At 38.8% G+C, this 24,242-nt stretch overlaps 2 protein-coding genes and 1 long non-coding RNA gene across 17 annotated transcripts in view; 2 read left to right on the forward strand and 1 right to left on the reverse strand.

Moving 5' to 3' along the window:
• Nucleotides 1-9,502, forward strand: part of itprid2 (ITPR interacting domain containing 2) — a 70,601-nt gene extending 61,099 nt beyond the window's left edge. For 8 of the 9 annotated variants that reach the window (XM_053680808.1, XM_053680805.1, XM_053680811.1 and 5 more), the window contains 8 exons: nt 400-474; nt 1,712-1,827; nt 2,265-2,409; nt 2,926-2,991; nt 3,358-3,630; nt 5,431-5,571; nt 6,470-6,586; nt 7,137-9,502. In XM_053680808.1, coding sequence (XP_053536783.1) covers nt 400-474; nt 1,712-1,827; nt 2,265-2,409; nt 2,926-2,991; nt 3,358-3,630; nt 5,431-5,571; nt 6,470-6,577 — 924 coding nt within the window. In that variant the 3' untranslated portion in view covers nt 6,578-6,586; nt 7,137-9,502. The remainder of the gene's footprint in view (nt 1-399; nt 475-1,711; nt 1,828-2,264; nt 2,410-2,925; nt 2,992-3,357; nt 3,631-5,430; nt 5,572-6,469; nt 6,587-7,136) is intronic. The other variant, XM_053680812.1, reaches the window with a different exon arrangement.
• LOC124628268 (uncharacterized) lies at nt 6,394-7,277 on the reverse strand. The gene is made up of 2 exons (XR_006982708.2): nt 7,137-7,277; nt 6,394-6,586 (listed from the first exon to the last, which is right to left on the reverse strand). It is a non-coding gene; the product is annotated as an uncharacterized LOC124628268 (long non-coding RNA).
• Nucleotides 9,503-18,474: 8,972 nt separating the features above from the next.
• Nucleotides 18,475-24,242, forward strand: part of ppp1r1c (protein phosphatase 1, regulatory (inhibitor) subunit 1C) — a 31,069-nt gene continuing 25,301 nt past the window's right edge. The window contains exons 1-2 of one of the 7 annotated variants that reach the window (XM_017469053.3): nt 18,475-18,964; nt 20,611-20,677. In XM_017469053.3, coding sequence (XP_017324542.1) covers nt 18,884-18,964; nt 20,611-20,677 — 148 coding nt within the window. In that variant the 5' untranslated portion in view covers nt 18,475-18,883. The remainder of the gene's footprint in view (nt 18,965-20,610; nt 20,678-24,242) is intronic. The other 6 variants (XM_017469054.3, XM_047156200.2, XM_047156201.2 and 3 more) reach the window with 6 other exon arrangements.

Raw genomic sequence — 24,242 nt, forward strand, 5'->3', positions numbered from 1 at the left:
GAAGAGGCTAATTAGACAAGACAAGTGCTGCATTAAACTAAAGCGAAACCATTTAGAAAAATGTATTTTGTTTACCTAACTAAATCAACCTTCATGTATTGTTGGCAGCATTTGATTTTCTGACGAACTCTTTTCCCCAAGGTATATTCTTAACCTGACCTGCTGCTAACGGTGAACTATTGACTTTAGATTAGCAGACCTTGATTAGCTGTGTTATTTCTCCAGAAGGCCCAAGTAAGGAAGTTTCTGGTTTCCTGGTCGTCTCTCCCTAAAAGCAAACAAGGCTGACTCAGCATATCTTTGTGTGGTGTTCAGACCTGTTTCATATGTGCGTGACATCTAGCTGATATCATTTCCCTCTTTTTTTTTTTATTTTTTATTTTAATGATTGATTGTCAGAACGCTTCTGAGCAACGCAATGGCACACCCTCAGGGGTACACAGTCCACACCAAGCTGTCCAACCACTCTATGAGGTATTGATGATCTTTAATTACTTTCATTTCATTCTTGTTTGGTTTTTGTAGGTGAACCGGTCTTCAGTAGTTTGCTAATTGTGTTGCTATTCTAAGTTATCTGGAATCTGCCATATGATCTCAGACATGACATATTACACGTTTTGTGCTACTAAATCCATATGCTGTTAATTACGTTTTTAAAAGCTTATATTGTTACAGTGATCTCGATCTCTATTGTATTATGCCTCCTACTTCCTCCTCTGCAGGTGCTGTGTACTGATATGGTCTTGCACAGGGCAGGGTGATATACTGATGATCTGGCTATATCAGTATCATCATAAATAGTTACAATACACTTTTTCTGTGGTATTTTGAAAACTTTTTAGAATTATGAATGTTGTTTTTTTTTGGAACTCTGGAAGCAGATTTGAAAACTTTCTTTTTACTTTTCTGAAAAAGTACTTTATTTTTCACATATTTAATGCCATGCTACTGTTTTGCTGGCAGTTTGATAGCAGACTCTTTCACCATAGAATTTATTTATAATTCTATTATTCCATACTATTCTGTTTAGTTTTATTTTGTTTTATTCTGTTCTGTTTTTCGTTCAGTTCTATTGTATGTTTATTTGTTCTGCCCATTTTTGCAAGTAATTAATTTGCACTATTTGAAGAGTATCATTTATTTATCTGATTTACAGAGTCTTATATTGATTTTAAAGTTCTTCTTACAAAAAAATCTTCAATTAGAAATGTACTTGAAAACAAAATTACAAATTAAAGGCCTTGATATGCCTTAAATGGCATTCATTTGCTTTGATGGCATTTTAAAGCACAAGCATGTTTTTACCCCTTATTTAGTTACATCTGTGTTGAATGTATTTGCCATGGCTGGATAGGCAGCAGCGTGTGGTAGAATTAGGCTTATGTACAGTAAGTAACCTGGTGTTTATTTAGCATGCATGTTGACACACATGGAAAAATGTCAATTCAACCAACTAGTTTCGCTGGGTAAACCTGTCCACCATTGACTCAAAGACTCATACTCTTTAGGTCAGAATTATGACCGTTTGAAGCATGAGTTTATATTGTGTATTAAAAAGTTTTAAAAGACATTGCATTTACCTCTATTACACATGCAGACCCTTTGTTTTTGTTGTTTACTTTTCTTGATAGTGGACATATTTCTCAGGAATGTAGTTTGACATTTGTGTATAATCTCTCTCATTGTGTTTGTCCCTACTTGCTTGCTGTAGGAGCTGCAGAGGCGGCGGAGGAACCTGAATGTTTTCCGGACACAGATGATGGACCTTGAGCTGGCGCTGATGAGACAGCAGTCTACGGTTTATCAGTTCCTCACTCCTGATGAAAGGTGAGGAAATGCCACAGCCACGAGTACACTATACCGCATGCAGATTCAGGTCTATAGAAGCATCGTGCACCAGACACGTCTTGTCTCGTTTGAATACATTTGGGAAGAGTGAGCAATGAGTCACGTTGTCATTTCCTAGTTCTATAAGGAGTTCAGAAGCTTTAACGGATATTACAGGTCCTTACATTGGACCGGTTGCTCAGTGTATTTTCTTTAACAGAAGGAATCTGATATCTGAAACGGTACTGATTCTAGCTCAGTACGAAAATTTTTGGAAATGTAAGCAGAGCTGAAGGTTATATGGGTTTTTATTTTCTAAATAATCAAGCAATGTGAAGAGAAAAAATAAAATAATATTAATATGGGATATATGAATTCATGCATGATTTTTTATTATTATTACTGTTTGTATTGTATTTGTTGTGTGTGTGTGTTAGGCGAGAGGCGGAGCAGCTGCAGAGGCTTCGTGTCGCTGTTCGTCAGGAGCTGCAGGAGTTGGAGCTGCAGCTGGAGGATCGACTCCTCAATCTGGATGGTCAGTTTCACTCGGCTTGCAGCAGCCGCATCTACCACCATCCACTGGTCAGTACGCGCAACTTCATCAACACTAATCAATGTACGGCTAGCATTGAGACGAGACGCACAGGCCCACAACCATAACAAAAACTACCTTCATGAAGGATAACACGATTATTCAGCTAATTTTTAAACTACATAGTTGTATTGAAATTTCTTATTTTATTTATTTATTTATTTTAAATCACCAGAAAACATTTTGTTTCAGACTTGAATCAAAGTCTTCTTGACATTGACACTGTCACTGAAAAATGAGGCTGCAATATGAGCTCTTTTGGACTCTGTATTGGTACTGTTCTCAAAGACTTTATTATGGTCTTATGTGTACTATGAATTTTTTTCTCACCTTTATCATTTAGGACCTAAACTGTCCTATGTTTTTAACAAAAATCTTTCAGTTTTGGGACAGCCAGAAAGAAAAAAAAAGTCTGATACTTGACCTGGACTACAGATATGTGGAAATGAAAATGTCCTTAGCGATTTCATTTTTCCAATATGCAAGGTTTGTGTTTTTGTGTTCAGGATTTGTCCAGGGGTCAGAGCATGGACAGTCTATCCAGCTCCTCTGCACTCAGAGCTACAGAGCCAGTGAGTACACACGTGCATGCACGCGCACACACACACACACACACACACACACACACACACACACACACACACACACAGAGAGTGGTCTTTGTGAGGACCTTCTTTTGACTTTTCAAATTAAAGCTTTCAAACTAACGCTTAAACGTTTTTTGAAGGCTCTTTCCAAATACTTGCAATTCCTTATAGATTCTAAATGCTCATATTATATGCATCATACCTGTTATTCGTTTATGTCTCAGAAAACACACTGGCGAATTATTTTTAATCGTAAAAGATACTAAAAATGACATAATACATAAACTAAAGCTTGGTTTCTGATGGAACATAGTCAAGAGTAAGAGCATTATTCCATTATTTCCATTACAGGTAACTGATCTCTTGCGGGAGCAGATGTATCTCCAGTCGGAGCTGAGCTATGATGGCTCTGGTGCAGTCGACACACTGTCCTCAGCTCGCTCGTCGAGGTCGGCGAGTCCGGATCGATCCCGTGACCCCACTGACCTCACCTCGTCTTTAACCAGGAGAAGTGGAGGAGTATATCGCTCAACAGTCAGCCTAACACCCTCCGTCCCTCTGAGATCAGGAGCAGAGAGCCAGGAGCGAACAACAACGCCGAACATGAGCTCTAGTCTTCCTGAGGTCAGGGGTCAAGTGACTATTTATACTGATTTTATTTTATAGCAGCTAGTGCAGCTTAAAGTGCTGTACACAGGATTCATACATAAGGTACCATATGGGGATGTAAATAGGGGACACTGGGATGAGGGGTCACAAAGACAAAAGTTTACAAGGGCATGGGTTCGTGAGGACAAGTGTTCCCGAGGATGTTGGGCCACTGGAATGACGACGTTATGAAGATGAGGAGTTAAAAAGATGAGGGGTCACTAGAATGAGAATTCATGTGGGCGACAGGTTTCAAGGATGGCTAAGCACTAGGATGAGCTTTCAAGAGGTTGAGGAAACACAAAGAGGATGGGTAGCAAGTACAAGGGGTCACAAGGATGAGACGTTACTTGGACAAGGGGTCACTAGGACGAGAGGTTACTTGGACAAGGGGTCACTAGGACGAGAGGTTACTTGGACAAGAGGTCACTAGGACGAGAGGTTACTTGGACAAGGGGTCACTAGGACGAGAGGTTACTTGGACAAGGGGTCACGAGGACGGGAGGTTACTTGGACAAGGGGTCACTAGGACGAGAGGTTACTTGGACAAGGGGTCACTAGGACGAGAGGTTACTTGGACAAGGGGTCACGAGGACGGGAGGTTACTTGGACAAGGGGTCACTAGGACGACAGGTTACTTGGACAAGGGGTCACTAGGACGAGAGGTTACTTGGACAAGGGGTCACGAGGACGGGAGGTTACTTGGACAAGGGGTCACTAGGACGAGAGGTTACTTGGACAAGGGGTCACTAGGACGAGAGGTTACTTGGACAAGGGGTCACGAGGACGGGAGGTTACTTGGACAAGGGGTCACGAGGACGGGAGGTTACTTGGACAAGGGGTCACGAGGACGGGAGGTTACTTGGACAAGGGGTCACTAGGACGGGAGGTTACTTGGACAAGGGGTCACTAGGACGAGACGTTACTTGGACAAGGGGTCATTAGGACGAGACGTTACTTGGACAAGGGGTCATTAGGACGAGACGTTACTTGGACAAGGGGTCATTAGGACGAGACGCTACTTGGACAAGGGGTCACGAGGACGAGACGCTACTTGGACAAGGGGTCACGAGGACGAGAGGTTACTCGGACAAGGGGTCACGAGGACGAGACGCTACTCGGACAAGGGGTCACGAGGACGAGACGCTACTCGGACAAGGGGTCACGAGGACGAGACGCTACTCGGACAAGGGGTCACGAGGACGAGACGCTACTCGGACAAGGGGTCACGAGGACGAGACGCTACTCGGACAAGGGGTCACTAGGATGAGGGCTTACTTGGACAAGGGGTCATTAGGATGAGAAATCACATAAGGGGCTAATGATTATATTTCAATGGTAAGAACTCATAAATATAAGGGGCTATGATAATGAGGGGCTCATGGCAAAAAGCGGATGTGGTAAAAGGTCATTAAGATGAGCACGCATAACAGTCTTGATAACTAGGGGTCAAGATAATAAATCTATAAATATAAGGGGCTACAATAATGACATAATGGGTCATAATGATTAGGGTTCCGATTATAAAATGATTAGTATTATAAATATGAGGAATCATGATCAAGAGGGTTTTTGACTATAGGAAGTGAGGGTTATAAGTGCACGTGACTATAGAGAGAAACAACCTAAAGGGCTATGATAAGGTGATGTCTTGATAAAGGTCCATGTTAATTGGACGTAAGGTGTTTAAGACACAAAAAAAAAGCTAAAATGTAAGTAAGTTAATAAACTCATTTATTCATACTTCTAGTATTTTGTCTGAATGTATTTGTTCAGGTCACGGCTCAGAGCACGGCACACAGCGTCACGGACCAGGACGATGATGTTAAAGATCCTGCATTTCAGGAAGACAGAAGAGGAGGAGGAGGTGGAGAGGAAGCTTGCGGAAATACTCATATGCAGCAACTTATCCAACAGGTGACAGCTGAAACATGTGAATCTTCCACTTAGACTTTTTCTTTCAAATCACAGATGTGGAGTCACGTGATGGACCTAGTCGGTTCATTGACGAACTAACTGAATGTTATTTGTTCGAACCATTCTAGAAAGAAATTAATGATGATGTTCATGTCATTTGGGAACCAAAATCAATCAGTCAGTAAAACGGTCAGTGGGTTTTTTTTGTTTTTGTGTTCTTGGCATCATGTTCAGTGTTCTTGTGCTTTTAGTGACAGCCAAGGTGACACTGGAACATTCTGACTGGTTAGCTGGTGAAATGTCACTCACGCTGATATATGACTTTGGCTCAGTTCATGAAAACCTTCTTGAGTGTTTGGGTGAAACTGGAATAAAGCAGTTTTGGAGCTGCAGGTTTCTGGCTAATGCAGAGGAACATGACATTATGTCACTTAATGGTGTCGTGGAATATGCTTGTGTGTGAAATAATCACAAGTGAGATGTTCCACGTGGTGTGAGTGTGAAGACCGTAGTATATGATTTTCATCATCAAACTATTCACTGATCCTTCAGGCCCTGGGGGTGGAGGCAGAGTCATATTGGGAGAAGCCACTCCCACCAGTGTTCATCATAGTACAAAGGTGATCTGTGAGAAGAACTTTACTGTGACTCCTAACCCAAGGGGACAAGTGGAGTGGAGCATAAATAAATAAATAAATGCCCCCTTAGTGTAAAAGAACCACCCCTGTGTAAACAGACAGATTAGTTCATAGTTTTAACTCAATTACGACAGAATTGCATTCATTTATATTGTATATATTTTGCACTGTTTATTTTTGCATATCTGCTGCCGTTTGCTGCATTGTCATGTGTTTTTTTTTGTTTTGTTTTTTTTTTCTCCCCCCTTTCTCGTTCTCAGATTAAGCAGAGTCTCACTGATGAGATCAGAAAGGAGATAGTCAACGAGCTTCTCGCTGCTGTGTTGCCGCGGAGATCTCCCGCAGCAACCCAAGAGCCAGCGCCATGACAATGGTGACTAGGTGAGTCTAAGTCAAGTCTAACTACCTGACTCTCCCTTCGCTTGATGGGTGGATGGATAGACGTTGATCCAATAGATGCAGTTAGACATGATCTGCTTAATGAAACTATAAACGTTGCAATAGCATACAGTATGTATACATTTACAACTTTTCTCCTTTTACAAATAATAGTTCAGAATTGTTATTTTTTTATACTTTTTTTTTTTTCTTTCTGACAAAACCAGCATTGCGATGCAGCTTTACAAACTTTCAAATATGTTACGCATCCCATTCCCACCTTTCCCCACCCTGAGCCACCCCTTAACCCAGCTGATGTACTTTTTAAATAGTCATTTTTTTTAATTAGTCTGTCTTATGTCAATAAATAAGCTTACTTCTGTGTTCAGGATTAAAAGTAATGTAAGTAACATTTACACTATTGATTCTGGAAATATTACCTAATAACTGATGTATGCTGTGTGTGATTTTGTTTGTTTTGAATTACCCTTCATCGTGTTCACATTCATTTATTACTACGTATGACATTTGTGTTCTTCGTTTTCTCACCTAGTGGCTGAAGAGGAGTGCCGTGGATCTAAACTCTGAAGTAACACTGCCCTCCTGAGTCTGTCACATGCTACTGCAGCTCTATCCATCTTTATCCAGCTGCCTTCCATGCGAACTTCTCCACTACTACATTCTGAACTCCTCAACCTGATACTACTGCTCCAGAGACGATAATCTGCTCAACCTCTCAGCAATATCTATCTGCATCCCCTCACACCCACTATGTGAAGCGCAGGCTAGGTGGATAAAGCCCCTGCTTGGGCCGTAGTGAACCTCTCTTTCAAAATAAAAGCACAGTATTCTGCTACTAAGCTAGCATTTATTAGTTAGCACTGTATAAGATTGATTAGCATATTTGTACATTTTTAACAGTTTTGTAAAAGCAACACACCTTCTATTACATTTAATCTCACTTAGAAACGTTCGGCAACCGTTAGTATTCTCCACTTCACTTAAGCACTTTAGCTAGCTAGTTAACTAAGGTGACGTTAGCTAGTAGTGTAATGCATTATGATGTCATTACAGCGTATATGCAATTTATTCATCTACAAATTTGTGCAAAAGTTAATGTTAGAAATATTTGTCATGGTCATTAATTTCACTTTCTCAACTATTTGATATTTAAAATTGAAACGTGTTTTTTTTTTTGTTGTTTTTTGGGGGGGGGTTTCCCTCCCCCTCACACATATCCATGTAAGCTGGGGCTTCATCTGCCTAAACCAAGTTTTATTATACCCGAAGCCAGGGTTCCATCTGCCCAAGCTCAGACTACAATCATCCAAGGTGGGGCTTCATCTTGCCAAGCCCAGTCTTATTACACCCAAAAATAGGGGTCACATGCTCAAGTCAGACATTTTTTAGTTTAATCCAGGGATTCTTCAACCTAGGCTGGAGCTTTATCCACCTAAGTTAAGGCTTCATCCGCCAAAGCCCAAGTGTGGGATACTTATGCTCAACTTAAGGTGTTTCATGCCCAAGCCAAGGCTTCATCTGCCCAAGAAGGATTCTCACACTCAAGTGGGAGATGCTTGCCCCTAAAGCGACGATTCTTCTCCCCAGATGGGGCTTATTCCACCCAAGCAGGGGCTTCCTCTGCCCATGATGAAAATTGTCAGTCCCAAGCTGTGGATGGTTATGCCCAAGTGGGTGCTTCTTCTACCAGAGCTGAGGCTTTGTCCACTTAAGCGAAGGTTATGCCCAGCCTGGGTCTTCATCTGAAGGTCTGCATTTGTATATCTCTGCCCCATCTAATGGATTACAGCAGGAGCATTCATCCACTCTCAAATACACTGTAATTCCAACTGAAAAACTCTTAACCGTCCATTCATTTTATCTTCACCCATTGTAGCTACTGGACCTTCAGACACTACTACATGGCACGCTCATTCAAACCAGTCCACCAAGACTTTCTAAAGACCTCAACCAGACATTATTACCACAGGGACACATGGGGGATTGCTGCACTGGATCTATTTTACAGGATCGCCCACCTGAGCACATAATAATAAATCCATCTTCTAGTCTCCTCCACCTGAGTGCAAACGTCATAGTATTCCAGACTTTTTTTTTAACACAAAAACTCTGAGTAGAGAGGCTGCAAATCATTTCATTTCATACAAGTTTTATAAGGTACGCTTCCATTTTCCTGGAAAATGTTCAGCTGTATTTCTTTCTTTTTTTTTCCGATTGTTAGGGTGGAAGGTGGCCAGGCTTGATGATCATACGATGTAGGTGATGGTGAAAGCATTTTGGTGTGTTTATGTATATATGTGAGTCTTCTAATGCAGCCTCTGTGAGGTACTAACAGTGCAATATGTTTCACTTGAACTGACCAGTCACAACTGCTGTTTATAGGCCTGCCACTTTAATAAGAGGAAGGGAACACAAGTGTAACCACACACACACACACACACAAGTTTTGTATTGTGAGTCCATGACACGCTTTCCATGTAGAGTTTAAGCTTTCTAAGCACAAGCACTAAACTTATTGTTGCTCTGGTCTTTTCTGACTGAAGCCTTGTTGGTTTTTTTTGTGTGTTTTTTTAATTAAACACAGCAACCACTAGTTTGTTGGGGGGGACACAACTTATTTGAAGTTTATAAAAGTGCCATGCTGAATGTCCTATGTGCCTTTCGCAAGTAAATATTTTCAAGTGTTAGACCGATGACTTTCCAGCCTTGCATATGCAAGGAGGCAGGTGATTATCATAGCTGATCTTTGTTCTAATGAATTGTAATACTAACTGATTCACATGATGACTACATTTTTTTTTTTTAAAGGGACATGTTAACTTGTAATTTGGGGATGCATGAGGAAATTATCTCTAAAGCAAATCATTAATAAAGATTTATTTATTTTGAATATATAGATGCCTTGTGGTTCATTTTGTGTTTTAGCTCACATGGCCTTGTTTTTGTAATAAAACAAAACTTAATAAAATAAAACTTGTTTTTGTATGGCAATAAAGTCTAGCTTCAGAAAGTCAGATGATTATATACGTATAGTGCTGTGAAAAAGTGTTTGCCCCCATCCTGATTTCTTCTGTTTTTGTGTATATCTCATACTAAATTGTTTCTGAAATTAAGACAAAGGCAACCTGAGTAAACACAAAATACACTTTTTAAGTGATAGTTTTATTTATTGAAGCAAAAGTGTTATCCAAGATAAACTGGGCCTGTGTGAAAATGTATTTGCCCCCATAGTTACTAATTCCCCAAATCTATGAAACTGCATTCATAATGGGATTCAGCTGGACTGGATTCAACCAGGCCTGATTACTGCAAACCCTGTTCGATCAAATCAACACTTAAATAGAACTTTTTCAACAGCATGAAGTTGGTTAAAAGGTCTTACTCGGCAACAGACTGGCAAAGTTGAAAGAAATTCCAGAAATGATGAAGAAGGGGATTGAAATACATCAGTCTGGGAAGGGTTACAAAGCTATTTCAAAGGCTCTGGGACGCCAAAGGACCACAGTGAGAGCGGTTATCTCCAAATGGAAAAACTCAGCACAGCAGTGAACCTTCCCAGAAGTAACCGACCATCCAAAAATCCTCCAAGACTACAGCAAATACTCATCCAGCAAGTCACAAAAGAGCCAAGGACAACATCAAAGGACCTACAGGCCTCTCTTGCATCAATAAAGGTCACTGTTCATGACTCCACTATCAGAAAGACACTGGGCCAAAATGGCATCCATGGAAGAGTGGTGAGGTGAAAACCACTGCTAACCCAGAAGAACATTAAGGCTTGTCTGAATTTTGCCAAAACACACCTTGATGGTCCTCAAACATTTTGGGAGAATGTTCTGTGGATAAGTTGAAAGTGGAACTGTTTGGAAGACAGGAGTCTTGATACATCTAGCGTAAACCAAACACTGAATTCCACAAAAAGAACATCATGCCTACTGTCAAGCATGGTGGTGGAAGTATGATAGTGTGGGATACTTTGCTGCTTCAAGGTCTGGACAACTTGAAATAATTGAGGGAAATGTATCAGAAAATCCTAAAGTAGAATGTCCGGTCTTCATTCTGTAAACTGAAACTCAAGTGCAAGTCTTAGTCCTAGAAGTAACTGATCTCAAGTTATCAGAAGTGTTTGGTTGCAGTTATTGCTGCTGAAGGTGGTACAAACAGATTTTAGGGAAGTTAGTTTTTCACATTGGTGATGGGTGTTGGATAACTTTTTTTTATTTTATTTTTTTGGTTCAATAAAAAAATAATATTGTGTGTTTACTCGGGTTGCCTTTGTTTTATGTTGTATTTTGTTTGAAGATCTAAAACTAAGTAGTAGTTTTATGAGATGTACACAAAAACAAGAAATCAGGAGGCAAATACTTTTTCACAGCATTGTACTTCCAGGATTTTGTGTTTTTAATTAACTTAAGTACAGACTTATTCTGCTAGTTTCAATTTTTAAAAAAATGTTTATGCAGAATAGTGTTTTTGAGTAAAAGGATGGATGTAAGGTACTCTTTCTAATTAGCTATATTAATGTTAAGCTCCAGGAAAAAAAAAAAGAAAAAAAAACTCCTTTTTCTGACAGGCTGCATTTTTTTTTAATGGCAAAATTGTGTACAATTGTTTTTGTGTAAAATTAAGCTGTTGATTTATTGCAAAAAAAATCCTTACAATCCAGGACCAGGATTGGTGTAACATTTATATAAGAGACACTAATGCACTCGAACACTATTTCTCAAACCTTTCAAGCCCAACTGGGTGTTTTTGATGCCCAAGCCAGGGTTTCATCTGTCCAAGTATGGGGTTCATCTGCCCAAGCCCAAGTTTTTCACATCCAAGAGCTGGATTTTCGTGCCCAACTGGAGGTATTTGATGCCCAAACCAGGGCATCATCCACCAAAGGGGGGCTTCATCTGCCCAAACCCAAGCTTCTCACACAAGCAGACAAATCTCATGCTCAAATGGGGGATTTGTGTGCTTAATCTGTGGATTAAGTTCACCCAAGAGGACCGTCATCTGCCTAAACCCAATCTCATCATGCTCAAGAAGAGGATTCTCAGGCTCAAATAGGGGAATCCGGAGGTAGGTTTGCCCCCACGCAAGGGCTTCTCTTTTTGCATCCAGGGATTCCTTTACTACAAAATAAATTTCACATACCCCCTCAGTCTAAATATTTGGATTGAACTTCAATCAGTTAAAGTAATCAGTCACCTAAGCTAATTACAATAAGAACGCAATAATAAATATAACTTTGATGGTTATGGTTTGTGATTGCCATTGATGTCAAAACTAAATACATATGTATAAACAATCATTTAATCGTTAAGTTTCACAGATCCCTTAGGAAAACATGGGAGCAGGATTCGGAAATGAATCCTGACAGCTGTGATTCAAACAGTTGCTGAAATAATGAGCCAGATTGATGCGCTTTGAAAGGATTGCCACATGCTTCTGTACTACTGGCAACTGCATCAACATACTGTGTAAGCATTCTTGTTTGGAATTTCATGTAATTTAATAATCTCAATTAAATGTCTTGAATTTGTTATGTATACAGTATATGTGATTATGGCTTGGTAGCCAAGCGCTCCTGCCATCTTCCTATCTAATGCACAGGAGGGAAAATAATACACACGACTCAACATCTAAAAATAATTTCATGCCACTGAAACCCAATCCAGTCAGCCATTTCCATGGAAACGTGGCTCCTCGAGTGCGAGCAGCCATTGTGAGGCCTGTTTGTGGGATTGTGGGTAAATAAATGAGTGGCTCTGGGATGTGATGATGTGCTTTTGTGTGAGGCTTCCGGACACAGAGAGATCCAAACTGGCCAAAATAAGGGCTGTTTCAGTGGCTAGCAGTGTTCACTATAAACAACATGCTTTTGTGTAAGCAAATAACTCTGGATTAGCCTGTGGTTATCACCAACGCGTTGCGTGTGAGGAGTACAGTCTTGTAAGAGTGTTTTTCTCTCATAAGATGAAGGTTTGATGACCTTGTTTACCAGAGAGAAGATGACGAGTGCTAAATTAGATTTCTCTCCTCTATGTGGTCACTTAGACCCTTCAGAGTGCATTAAGTTCCCTTCATCCCTTCTATACACTCTCTCTCTTACCTCATTTAGCAAACACAAGGATATCATCTCCTTGCTTTCACATGTTTATGCGTGGAGAATGACATGTTGCTTGACTCCAAGATGGAGTCATGTGCAACCTTTAACATACTCATTATGGCAAGTTTCCTATGTATGGCTATATAGAAATCCGTGTTCGCCTCGGTTACAGTGTGTTCTAGATTGAGTTTATGTGTATTGTGTGTGTTGTCCAGCATTCCTACACACAGGTTATTAGCTGTACCTGGATGAAGGTGACTGATTGGTTGAGCCATGTTCAAAGCTGCTAGAAAATCCTGCCTACAAAAAGATGGGTTTCTCCCACTAGATGAGTTTTTTCCTCCATTCCTCAACCTTCAGGCTGTACACATGAAAAGCAAGCCCATGTTAATACTAATAATAATCCCCATGAGATATAACATTTAAAATGTTGTAAATAAAACTGATTTGTCTTTCTTTTCATATATAAATTGATTTCTCACTTCCCAAGCCCACCAACATAACATCATCGGTTGGTCCTGTTGTAATTTTGCCATGCAGAACACTCATGCTAACATTAATGCTATTATTATTAGTAATAGTAGTAGTTGTACTATTATTATATACTTATCTGACTTGTGAAGCTGAGAGGATTCATGAACCCCGCCTTACTGTTTGCTTTTTGTTTCAAGGCCTGAATTTCAATCATATATAAAAACTCCAGCAAAAAAAACCTTCACACTCCAAAATGATATGAAATCCAAAATATCTAAACATTGGAAAAAGCTGAATTTAAAGGTGCAGTAGACAAATATTTCCATTTCTTATTTATACAGTTAACCTGGAAAATACGTAAAACATGATTTAAGTCATGGCCTCAGCTCTGATGTGTTTGAAAAACTGCATTATGGTCCGGAGTGCTTGGTTGTGGCCTCCTGTCAGTCATTTTATGGACACTACCCTATGCCTTTTCACTCCTCCCCTGTCTTAATCTGAAATCGATAGGCTTCCAGTGCAGCCAGGTAATTCTCCTGTAAGCAAATAAAATCACTGTGCTTTGAAAAATGTTAACAGCAAATAAAGTAAAACCAGAATATTTCCACGATGGAGAATATTTCCATTATTACCGGCTATGGGGATAAAGCTGGATGCAGAATTAGAGACGTTACTCCTTGACAAGTATGTAAACACAATACATTTTTGATTACAAAGAAAAACAGGAAAGCGAAAGCATCAACATGAGCAGAATTTCATGTCTTTACAGTGTTATAAGTTGGCTTTCAAGCAACTAAATGATCTATCGTTTAGCAATTCTAACAATGCTAATGCAGGAGACTCCTTCCGTAAATATGAAATAAACATCTCCTTGTGGAAGTTGTTGCTTTAGATAACAAATGAGTGCGTTAATATAAACTTGTGATTTGCCTTGTGGGTGGAATTATACCCATTCAGAGCTGTGGTTAAAGAAAATTTAACAATTAATCTGACCAATCAGATTCGAGAATTCATCGGAGGTGCTGTAGAAGTTATAGACAGCATTCTCATAACATAATCTTGTATGTGTTAGATTTGTGAACCAACTAATAGCCAGTTATCAGCATTAAAACTAACATATGCTAGCAGAGTATTATGGGTAAAAAATTTGGCCCGTCATTCAAAAATCTGCCATTTCAGTAGTTAATGTTGGACAGTATGGATAAAACGCCATGACTGCATCCTGCCCTTGACAAATTCCACATCCACATCTCGGCTAAACCTATTGTAGACTGTACAATTATTTAATAAATATTGACTTTAGACCATAGTGGAGATCAGTGTCTGGGCTTGATGTTGCCAGCTCAACATTTTCCCTTATTTTGAAGTGTTGAGTCACTGCACTGTGGTTCACCTGTGTGAGCCCAAATCACTGTATACAACTGAATGATTGAAACACTTAAGGAAAGCTGTCACTGTACATGTTTAGAATTGATCTGGATGGACATTTTTCTAGTAGGACTGAAGTAGCGGTGGTGGTGTTTTTTTTTTTTTTTTGTCTGTGTCCAGCTGTGTTTTGGACTGCAGGCTAATTAGCGAGCACTGGATCGATGAAGTGGCAGATGGCCAGTAGCCAAAGTAAATGGTGCAATTGGAATAGGTCCTAGGTTAGGCTGAGGGTCGCGCAGTGAAATTAGATTTAGTCCAAGGCTGGATGTGTGTCATATATTGGTTGAGAGTAGTTTGCTAAATGTGTTTTATTTGTTTTAATTTCCTTCTGATTAGAGAAAATGGACATCGCAAATTCCCAGCTGCCCTCAATGTCTCTCCGGTGACACAACAGAGTGAAGGATAAAACAAGCTGAAATCAACCTCCACCGTAATTCTAACCTGGGTTACTGTCTCTCTCTGTGTTTCTGCTGGGTTCTCCAGTTTCCTCCCACTGTCCAAAAACACCCCGATAGGTGGAATGACTATGTTATATTGCCCATACAGTGCCCTCCACTAATATTGGCACCCTCGGTCAATATGAGCAAAGAAGGCTGTGAAAAATTGTCTTTATTGTTTAACCTTTTGATATTTAAAAAATATAATATTTATAGTATAAAAAATAATACTAATATAAAAAAATAATCACACAAAAATACTCTGCTTTCATGGATATCAAATAATTGCCAACCCAACACAGGTTTATTTAAAAAAATCTTTCTTAAATATAGGTGTGCAACAATTATTGGCACCCCTATGAGAAAATTCATATGGGAAAAATATATATGAAGTATATTCCCATTGATATTTAACAATATGTTTGTATACCTGGGTGACTAGGAACAGGAAAATGTTCAACCATGACTTCCTGTTTCACAGGGGTATAAATATGAGTCAACATATAGGCCAAAATCCCTTAGTCAATCATAACAATGGGTAAGACCAAGGAATATAGCTGTGATATGCGGCAAAAGGTTGTTGAGCTTCACAAAATGGGAAGTGGCTATAAGAAAATAGCAGAAGCATAGAAAATGCCCATTTCCACCATCAGGGCAATAATTAAGAAGTTCCTGTCAACTGGAAATGTTATGAATCATCCTGGAATTGGACGTGTGTCTATATCGTCTCAACGCACTGTGAAGAGCACGGTTCAAGTGGCCAAAAAATCTCCAAGGACCACAGCTGGAGAACTGCAGAACTTAGATGTGTCTTGGGGTCAGAAAGTCTCCAAAACTACAATCCGAATTCACCTACATCACCACAAGTTGTTTGGAAGGGTTTCAATAAAACGCCTCTACTCTCATCCAAAAACAAACTCAAGCGTCTTCAGTTTGCCAGACACTACTGGAACTTCAAATGGGATCGGGTTCTATGGTCTAGAGGTGGTTTTGGCACACAGAAAGGTAGCCATATGGAAAAGTACCTCATGGCCATGGTTAAATATGGTGGTGGCGCTTTAATGTTTCGGGACTGTTTTTCTGCCAGAGGATCTGGACATTTTGTTAGGATACATGGCATCATGGACTCCATCAAATATGAACAGATTTTAAATGAAAACCTGACTGTCTCTGCCAGAAAGCTTCAAATGGGTCGTGGTTGGATCTTCCAGCAGGACGATGATCCAAAACATACATCAAAATCAACACAAAAATGGTTTACTGACCACAAAATCAAGGTCCTGCAATGACCATCCCAGTCCCCTGACCTAAACCTGAATGGAGGAATGGTCTCAGATCCCTCACCATGTATTCTCCAACCTCATCAGGCATTATAGGAGAAGACTCAGAGCTGTTGTCTTGGAAAAGGGAGGTAGCACAAAGTATTGACTAAAAGGGTGCCAATAATTGTTGCACACCTATATTTAACAAAGAGGTATATTTTTTCATAAACCTGTGTTGTGTTTGCAATTGTTTGAGTATTTTTGTGAATTTCTTTGAACAAAAGGTTAAACAATAAAGAAAAATTTTCACAGCCTTCTTTGCTCATATTTAGCAAGGGTGCCAATATTAGTGGAGGCACTTTATACAGTGCATCCGGAAAGTATTTGCAGCGCTTCACTTTTTCCACATTTTGGTATGTTACAGCTACTCCTTCGTTATCTTGGCTGTGTGCTTAGGGTCGTTGTCCTGTTGGAAGATGAACCTCCACCCCAGTCTGAGGTCCAGAGCGCTCTGGAGCAGGTTTTCATCAAGGATGTCTCTGTACTTTGCTGCATTCATCTTTTCCTTGATCCTGACTGTTCTCCCAGTTCCTGCTGTTGAAAAACATCCCCGCAGCATGATGCTACCACCACCATGCTGCACTGTAGGTATGGTATTGGCCAGGTGATGAGTGGTGCCTGGTTTCCTCCAGACATGACGCTTGCCATTCAGGCCAAAGAGTTCAATCTTTGTTTCATCAGACCAGATAATTTTGTTTCTCATGGTCTGAGAGTCCTTCAGGTTCCTGTTGGCAAACTCCATGTGGGCTGTGGCTTCCATCTGGCCACGCTACCATTCAGGCCTGATTGGTGGAGTGCTGCAGAGATGGTTGTTCTTCTGGAAGGTTCTCCTCTCTCCACAGAGACATGCTGGAGCTCTGTCAGAGTGACCATGGGGTTTTTGGTCACCTCCCTGACTAAGGCCCTTCTCCCCCCGATCGCTCAGTTTGGCCGGGCGGCCAGCTCTAGGAAGAGTCCTGTTGGTTCCAGACTTCTTCCATTTACGGATGATGGAGGCCACTGTGCTCATTGGGACCTTCAATGCTGCAGAAATGTTTCTGTACCCTTCCCCAGATCTGTGCCTCGATACAATCCTGTCTCGGAGGTCTCCAGACAATTCCTTGGACTTCATGGTTTGGTTTGTGCTCTGACATGCATTGTTAACTGTGGGACCTTATACAGACAGGTGTGTGCCTTTCCAAATCATGTCCAATCAACTGAATTTACCACAGGTGGGCTCCAATCAAGTTGTAGAAACATCTCAAGGATGATCAGTGGAAACAGGATGCACCTGAGCTCAATTTTGAGTGTCATGGCAGGGGATGTGAATACTTATGTACATGTGTTTTTTTGTTTTTTTATTTTTAATAAATTTGCAAAGATTTCAAACAAACTTCTTTCACGTTGTCATTATGGGGTATTGTTTGTAGAATTTTTAGGAAAATAATGAATTGAATCCATTTTGGAATAAGGCTGTAACAACAAAATGTGGAAAAAGTGAAGCGCTGTGAATACTTTCCGGATGCACTGTATGTGTCTTAATGGAGCCCTGCGATGGACTGGCATCCTATCCAGGGTGTATTTCTGTTTCAAGCTTAATGTTCCAGGATAGGGAACTGATAATAAATAAATGTATGTATAATTGGCCTTTTTGTGTGTTTTTTTGTACTTCAAATATGTTATTCATTTATTTATTTGTTTGCTTGTTTATCACATTCTAAATAGTCTACATTCTTTATTTACTTTATAATTTGCAAATTTCTTATATTGTATTTAAAATTTCAAATGGCTTTAAAAACAATGTTCATAGCCCAAAATATAATTTTCCTTTTTGTATCTGACCAGAAATTTTATCTGAACCACCTAAAAATAATCACGCTCTCTTGTAGGATTCTACGACACTGATTCGTCTTCACCATGGCTGAAAATCTGAATAATTAAAAATCCTCTAAATGATGTGACAGCGTGATTGAGCGTGTATGTTAAGGCTCGTGGCTGTACGAGGTTCTCGCTTCATCCGGGCAGTGAATTCGGCTAAAAAGAACAGCTTCCTGAACTTGAATCATCAATAATGTAGAGCGCATCAGCATGTCCCACTGGGAGGTTATATTGCCCTGCTCTGAGTCTTGCTAATGTTTGTGAGGGTGGAGGATGAATCTCGGCCATCTGAGGCTACACACACTCTCTTACAGAGAGGTCAGAGGGCAGAAGATAACCGAGGGAGACCCGGATGCTTGGCGCTGGAAACAACCCAACACTCTAATTCCATCTTTCTATTACTCTCTCTCTCTCTCTCTCTCTCTCTCTCTCTCTCTCTCGGTCTCTCTCTCACTCTCTCTAGCTGTGAGGTGGAACAGGAGAAGGCGGGCGGGCCAGGAGGGAGACTAATCACCGGCTCTCATAAGGAGGGGGCCAGTGGAGAGTGAAGCGGCTGTATGCCTGACCACACAGCTGCTCTTTGTCCTTTTTCGCTCTCTTTCTTTCACTCTCGCACTCTGCTTTCCACTCTCCGTCCCTCCGTGAACTCTCGACACCATGGAGCCCAACAGTCCTAAGAAGATCCAGTTTGCCGTCCCACTGTTTCAGAGCCATTTGGACCCTCAGGCAGCAGAACATGTGAGTAGAGACGGAGACTCAATGGATCTGGTTAATAACGCCTGGTGATCTAATCTTTATTCATATTGCTGCCGAATTAATTTAGATATACAAGCTCAATTCCTGCTGATCATGATAGTGGGTCCATCTTTTTAAAATAGAAAAGTAATAGTAATAATAATATGTTGAAGTAATGTAATAAACATCTGACTCAGGAGGACTTCATGTAATAAAATAAATCATTACGTTTGAAATGATATCCATGGCTGGTTGCGTGAAATGTTTTCTTCATCCGTGAGTGCGAAAAGCAGAATCTCTTCACAGCCGACGGAGTACTAATGGTAACTGTAACACACTGAGCCAATTTTATGATGATGATGCCAGTTTGGCCAATCATCAGAAACCTCGCTTGTGCTGAGTTAGAGGTCCATTAGAAGAGGCAGCGTCAGATCTAATTCTGAGTATCCTGATCACTCTGGAGAGGAAAGAGAGACATGGCTACATGATTATAGAGCTATAAGTGTACAATAAAGATGGTGAAGGAGTGCAGGGGTGAAACTGACTATAGTGCAGGGTTCAGCTTTCAGGAAAGGCTCACAGCTATCAGTAGGTGGACGGCTAAATAAAAAAAGTACAACGATGAATCTCACGTTTTTTTTTTTTTTTGTTTTTTTTTTAAAAACCCAGATGATCAAAATGCAACTTCGTGCCAGATCATGGGATAAACAAATTGTTGATCTGATTAATTCACAGTGTTTATCAGGTAGCATTTATTTACTTGCTTAAATGCTAAAATTACACACACACACACACACACACACACACACACACACACACACACACACACACACACACACATATATATATATATATATATATATATATATATATATATATATATATATATATATATATATATATATACACATACATACATACATACATACATACATAAAGCTTTAATTAATTAATTGGTAGACAAAACACCTGACAAAAAAATTATAAATCACATTTCTATGCCTCAAAAATATTGACACCTTAGTAAGTGAAAATATCTTTATCTATATATGTAGTATTTCCTATTATAAGTTTACAATAAACCAAATACAAGCTTATTAAACTTATTTCTAGGCATTCTTTTATTTCTAAACAAGTTCACAAGTTAAAATTTTCTTATTGTTTTGGCAGAAATTGGCAGAAAAGGTTTAATATCTGACTAACTACCAAGTCTATATCAAGCTCGAAATGAGTAGATATGTCTGGAAATAGATTCAATAATCTTCTACTTCATTTATTGTCACAATAATAGCTAACACTAGATGAATTCAAGATGTTTGTACTTGAGATGTTTTTTTTTTTTTTTTTTTCCATAATGACCGAATTCACTTTTTCCACCCCTGTGCCATAAATATTGCCTGAATCACGTGGGATAAATTCTAAACATATGCCAAACATTTTACACAATCTGCCGAATAGGTTCATCCTCACCTTTACATATTAATAAAGTCAATTTTTACAAAATCTCTCCTGTTACTTTTCCCCATCCTCATACTGGTCGACCTTGTGGTGTTATTTCCACCATATCCTACAACCTTTTAGGCACAATTAAACGAAATGAAGTAACACACGCGAACAAAACCCCTTTTTTTCCGCTCTCTGCTCCACAGATACGCAAACGAAGGCCCACTCCAGCCACTCTCGTCATCTATAACGACCCCAATGCATCAGGTAACGGTATGTTCTCGGTGCAAAAACACCCTCATTACACACAAGCATACTTATCTGGAGTGTGTGCACAAAGGGGTTTGGTTCAAACTGGAGTCTCTTGGGTCAAGGCTGAAAAGTGCACACAACTCCAAGAGCTCCCTATTTACCCAGTAAACTATAGTACCAAAGTATATATATAGAGAAAAAAACCTCTCAGGGGCACATATGTAAACCGTTCACAATATGCGTGCTTTTTAAATGAATTAAAAGTATCGGCACCTTTGATGCTCATTACTTGCTGATACATTTCGCTTTCACTTCAGGAATTTCATTAATTTCTAACACACTGGATTTAACTCATGATGTGCTTATAGAGCTCTACATGAGCCATGTCTAATGTGTTAGTGCATTAGTGTGTGAATGTGCACTAAAAACAATAACTATTACATTACTGAGAGCCATACAAGGCTCAAAGGACCTACGTTTCTGTTCAAACAGCTGAGTCATCAACAAATCAAACTGGTCCTAAGTAATATCAGGTGAGAATGGAAACATGATGTGTAGAAACAGTTGTCCCGAGAACTCAAGAAACGTTTATTCCTGAGCATTTTGTTGATATGGTTCATGTTAGGCTTGATGTGGTATAAAATGTTATTGCACTCCTTCACTTTGGGTAGATAAATCCATTTCTATGTGTTAGAAAAACCACACACAGACACTCTCACACACTCACACACATCTGTAGGAATGATAAGATTTGTGGATACACTGTTTGGGCCTTGAGAGAATTCTTGTTGCTTTTATCAGTCTCCTTGAGAATGAGATAGTGTGTTTTATTTGTGAGTTGTTTTGTCTAGTGTTTGGGACTTTGGGTTAAGAATAATGATCTCAGTGGAGGTTTCAGGGTCAGTGGTCAAGCTGTTTTTTTTTGTGTGTGTGTTTTTTTTTAATGTTGTGTGCTGAGAAGATTTCAGAGACTTTGGTCTAGGACATTCTTAATCACTTTCATCTAATTATTCACTTCTATCGAACTGGACAATCTTGTCAATTTTTTCTTTTTTTCTTTTTCTGGGACATTTATAAAGTTTTCAGCTTGGTCATTCAGAAAGAGTTCAAAGACATTTGTTGAGATTTATTTACAAGTTCAAGGACTTTGGTGGACCTGTATTTTGTGTCATTTTAAAACATTTCTGAGACGTTGTTTTATCTGTCCTCTGAGAGATTTCTAATCATTTTGGTGATATTGGTCTACTAATAACAGACACTTTGAGATTTATGGAGGTTTTTATTTGTTGTTATGTGTTAGGTTTTTTTAAATTTTTATTTATTTATTTTTTATAACCTTTGGCCTGGAGTGAGAATTACAACATTTGGGGGGTGCTTTTAAAAATGTGGTGTATTGTGACCTGAGACAAAGCTTAGTTACCGTTACCAATTGTATTATTTTCCTATAAGAGCACATTTTTTTCCTCTTATACCAGGAGAAGCACACATTATACATTTAGCTACAATGTTACATTGTTGTGGAACGTCCATGAAACATTCTAGTTCCTGTTATGTTTTATCTTATAACAGCTATAAACAGATATCAAATTGAGAAATCGCAAAGACCTCTGTCCTGAAGATTTTCCCATGTTGAAACACTTGTTTCAAGTTATAGCGTTACCTCTGACTGTTATAAAGTACTGACAATGGAGACGCTTTCGAAAATTGCCAAAAGATCACCATATTACCAATTATATACATTTTAAATACATTTTTGAAATGTAACATAGTACTATAGAAACAATAACATTAGACCGAATATAGAATATATTATAAACGTGATTTGGGTTATAGCCAGATATTTTCTGAATTACTGTCTGAAATACTGTTATAGAAAATGAGATAACAACATCTGACCAATCAGAATCAAGAACTGAACCATTTCATACATATAATATTTATACATCACCTATCATCTATTTTAGATTTTCTCTTTTTTAAAACTTAAAATTACATGAAATATAAAATTAGATCATGTCTAAATATCAAATATTAAAAAGGTAAATGAGTAAAAACAAACAAACAAACAAACAAACATAGTATGCATCAAATAATAACAAAAAATACATCTTCTAATGTCCAATTTTTTTTTACCATTCAGGTTTAAAATATTTAATGCTTACTGAAGTACAAAAATTCTTACTAAAATGTTTAATGCTGAAGGTGAATGTTAGAAAATGTTCGGAACATGTAAACAAAAATTTACGCACTGTAGTGCCCATATCCCAGAAAATAAACATACAATTTTAGTAATAATGTTAGTTATTATTATTACTATTATTATTATTATTATTATTATTATTATTATTATTATTATTAGCAATAATGATAATGATGATGATAATAATAATAATAATAATAATAATAATAATAATAATAATAATAATAATAATTAGGGATGCACCGGAATGAACATTCTTGACTGAAGCCGAAACTGAATATAATGAAAAACGTGGCCGAATACCGAACACATTTTTTTTCCCGCATTTTTTCCATTTATTTAGCCATTTTTTTCACCATTGCATAAATTAAATAGTCAAAATGTGCTTTTTACTATTTTGTCTTGCTTTTCAAAGAAAAAAATTAATAACAAAAGCTACAATTTCAAAATATTTATTTAACACTGAACATTTTTTTTTTCATTCCAGCAGGCATAAGCTACCAACAAGGCACAATATAACTTTAAATAAATAAATGAGTAAAATAAAAATATTTTGATGTGGTCATCTTTGAGCCCCCCTTGAATAGCCGATGTTAGGTCTATAACTGACTGCTGAAAGAATGGAACACTCTGTAGCCTACAACAAAAACGTGCATTAAAAGGTGCATAGACAAGAGTGCAATAAATGGTTCTATTGGGTTCTATACGGCTGATTATATTGAGGATATATACCTCTCGCGTCCCTGTACACCTCGCGGAGTATTATAGTAGATATAGGATTTTTCTGCCTGCCCTTAAATAAATACGTCTTTACCCGCTTCCGTACTCTACTCCCTTACGACTCGCGACGTGACAGAAACATGCTCCGGAACAGAAACAAAACAAATGCACGTGTCCACAGTAAACATCCGAAGAGCACGTAGCTCGTGCACGTAGCTCATACATGCGCGTGCCCCCTCATCGAGGTCATGACATTCGCGCGTCTCACTCTGGTTGCTAGGCTATTTGGTCGCGTCATCAAACACATCATTGTTCGGTCAAATTTATTCGGCCTTTTCACTTAATAATTTCAGTTGCCGAACATTCGATGCATCCCTAATAATAATATTTATTTATTTATTTAGCCTAAAGTTTAATCTATTTTATTTATTTTATGCAAAAGAATTGCTCTCTGGTGATTTGGAGGTGAAATCTTATATTTGGAGGTAAATCTTATATTTTCCTAATAAATAAAAAAAGAACGTTATATTGACTGTCCATAACCCTATTGAGGTTTAACAGTGATGTCTAATAAATACAAAATATCTCAGTAACTTTGATCTGACACCAAACTAAGATATTTAGAAAGGCATTAAAAACTTTGTATTGTAGGACAATTTGTAGATT

This window comes from Ictalurus punctatus, chromosome 6 (assembly GCF_001660625.3).
Source record: "Ictalurus punctatus breed USDA103 chromosome 6, Coco_2.0, whole genome shotgun sequence".
In the NCBI taxonomy this organism is placed as follows: Eukaryota; Metazoa; Chordata; class Actinopteri; order Siluriformes; family Ictaluridae; genus Ictalurus; species Ictalurus punctatus.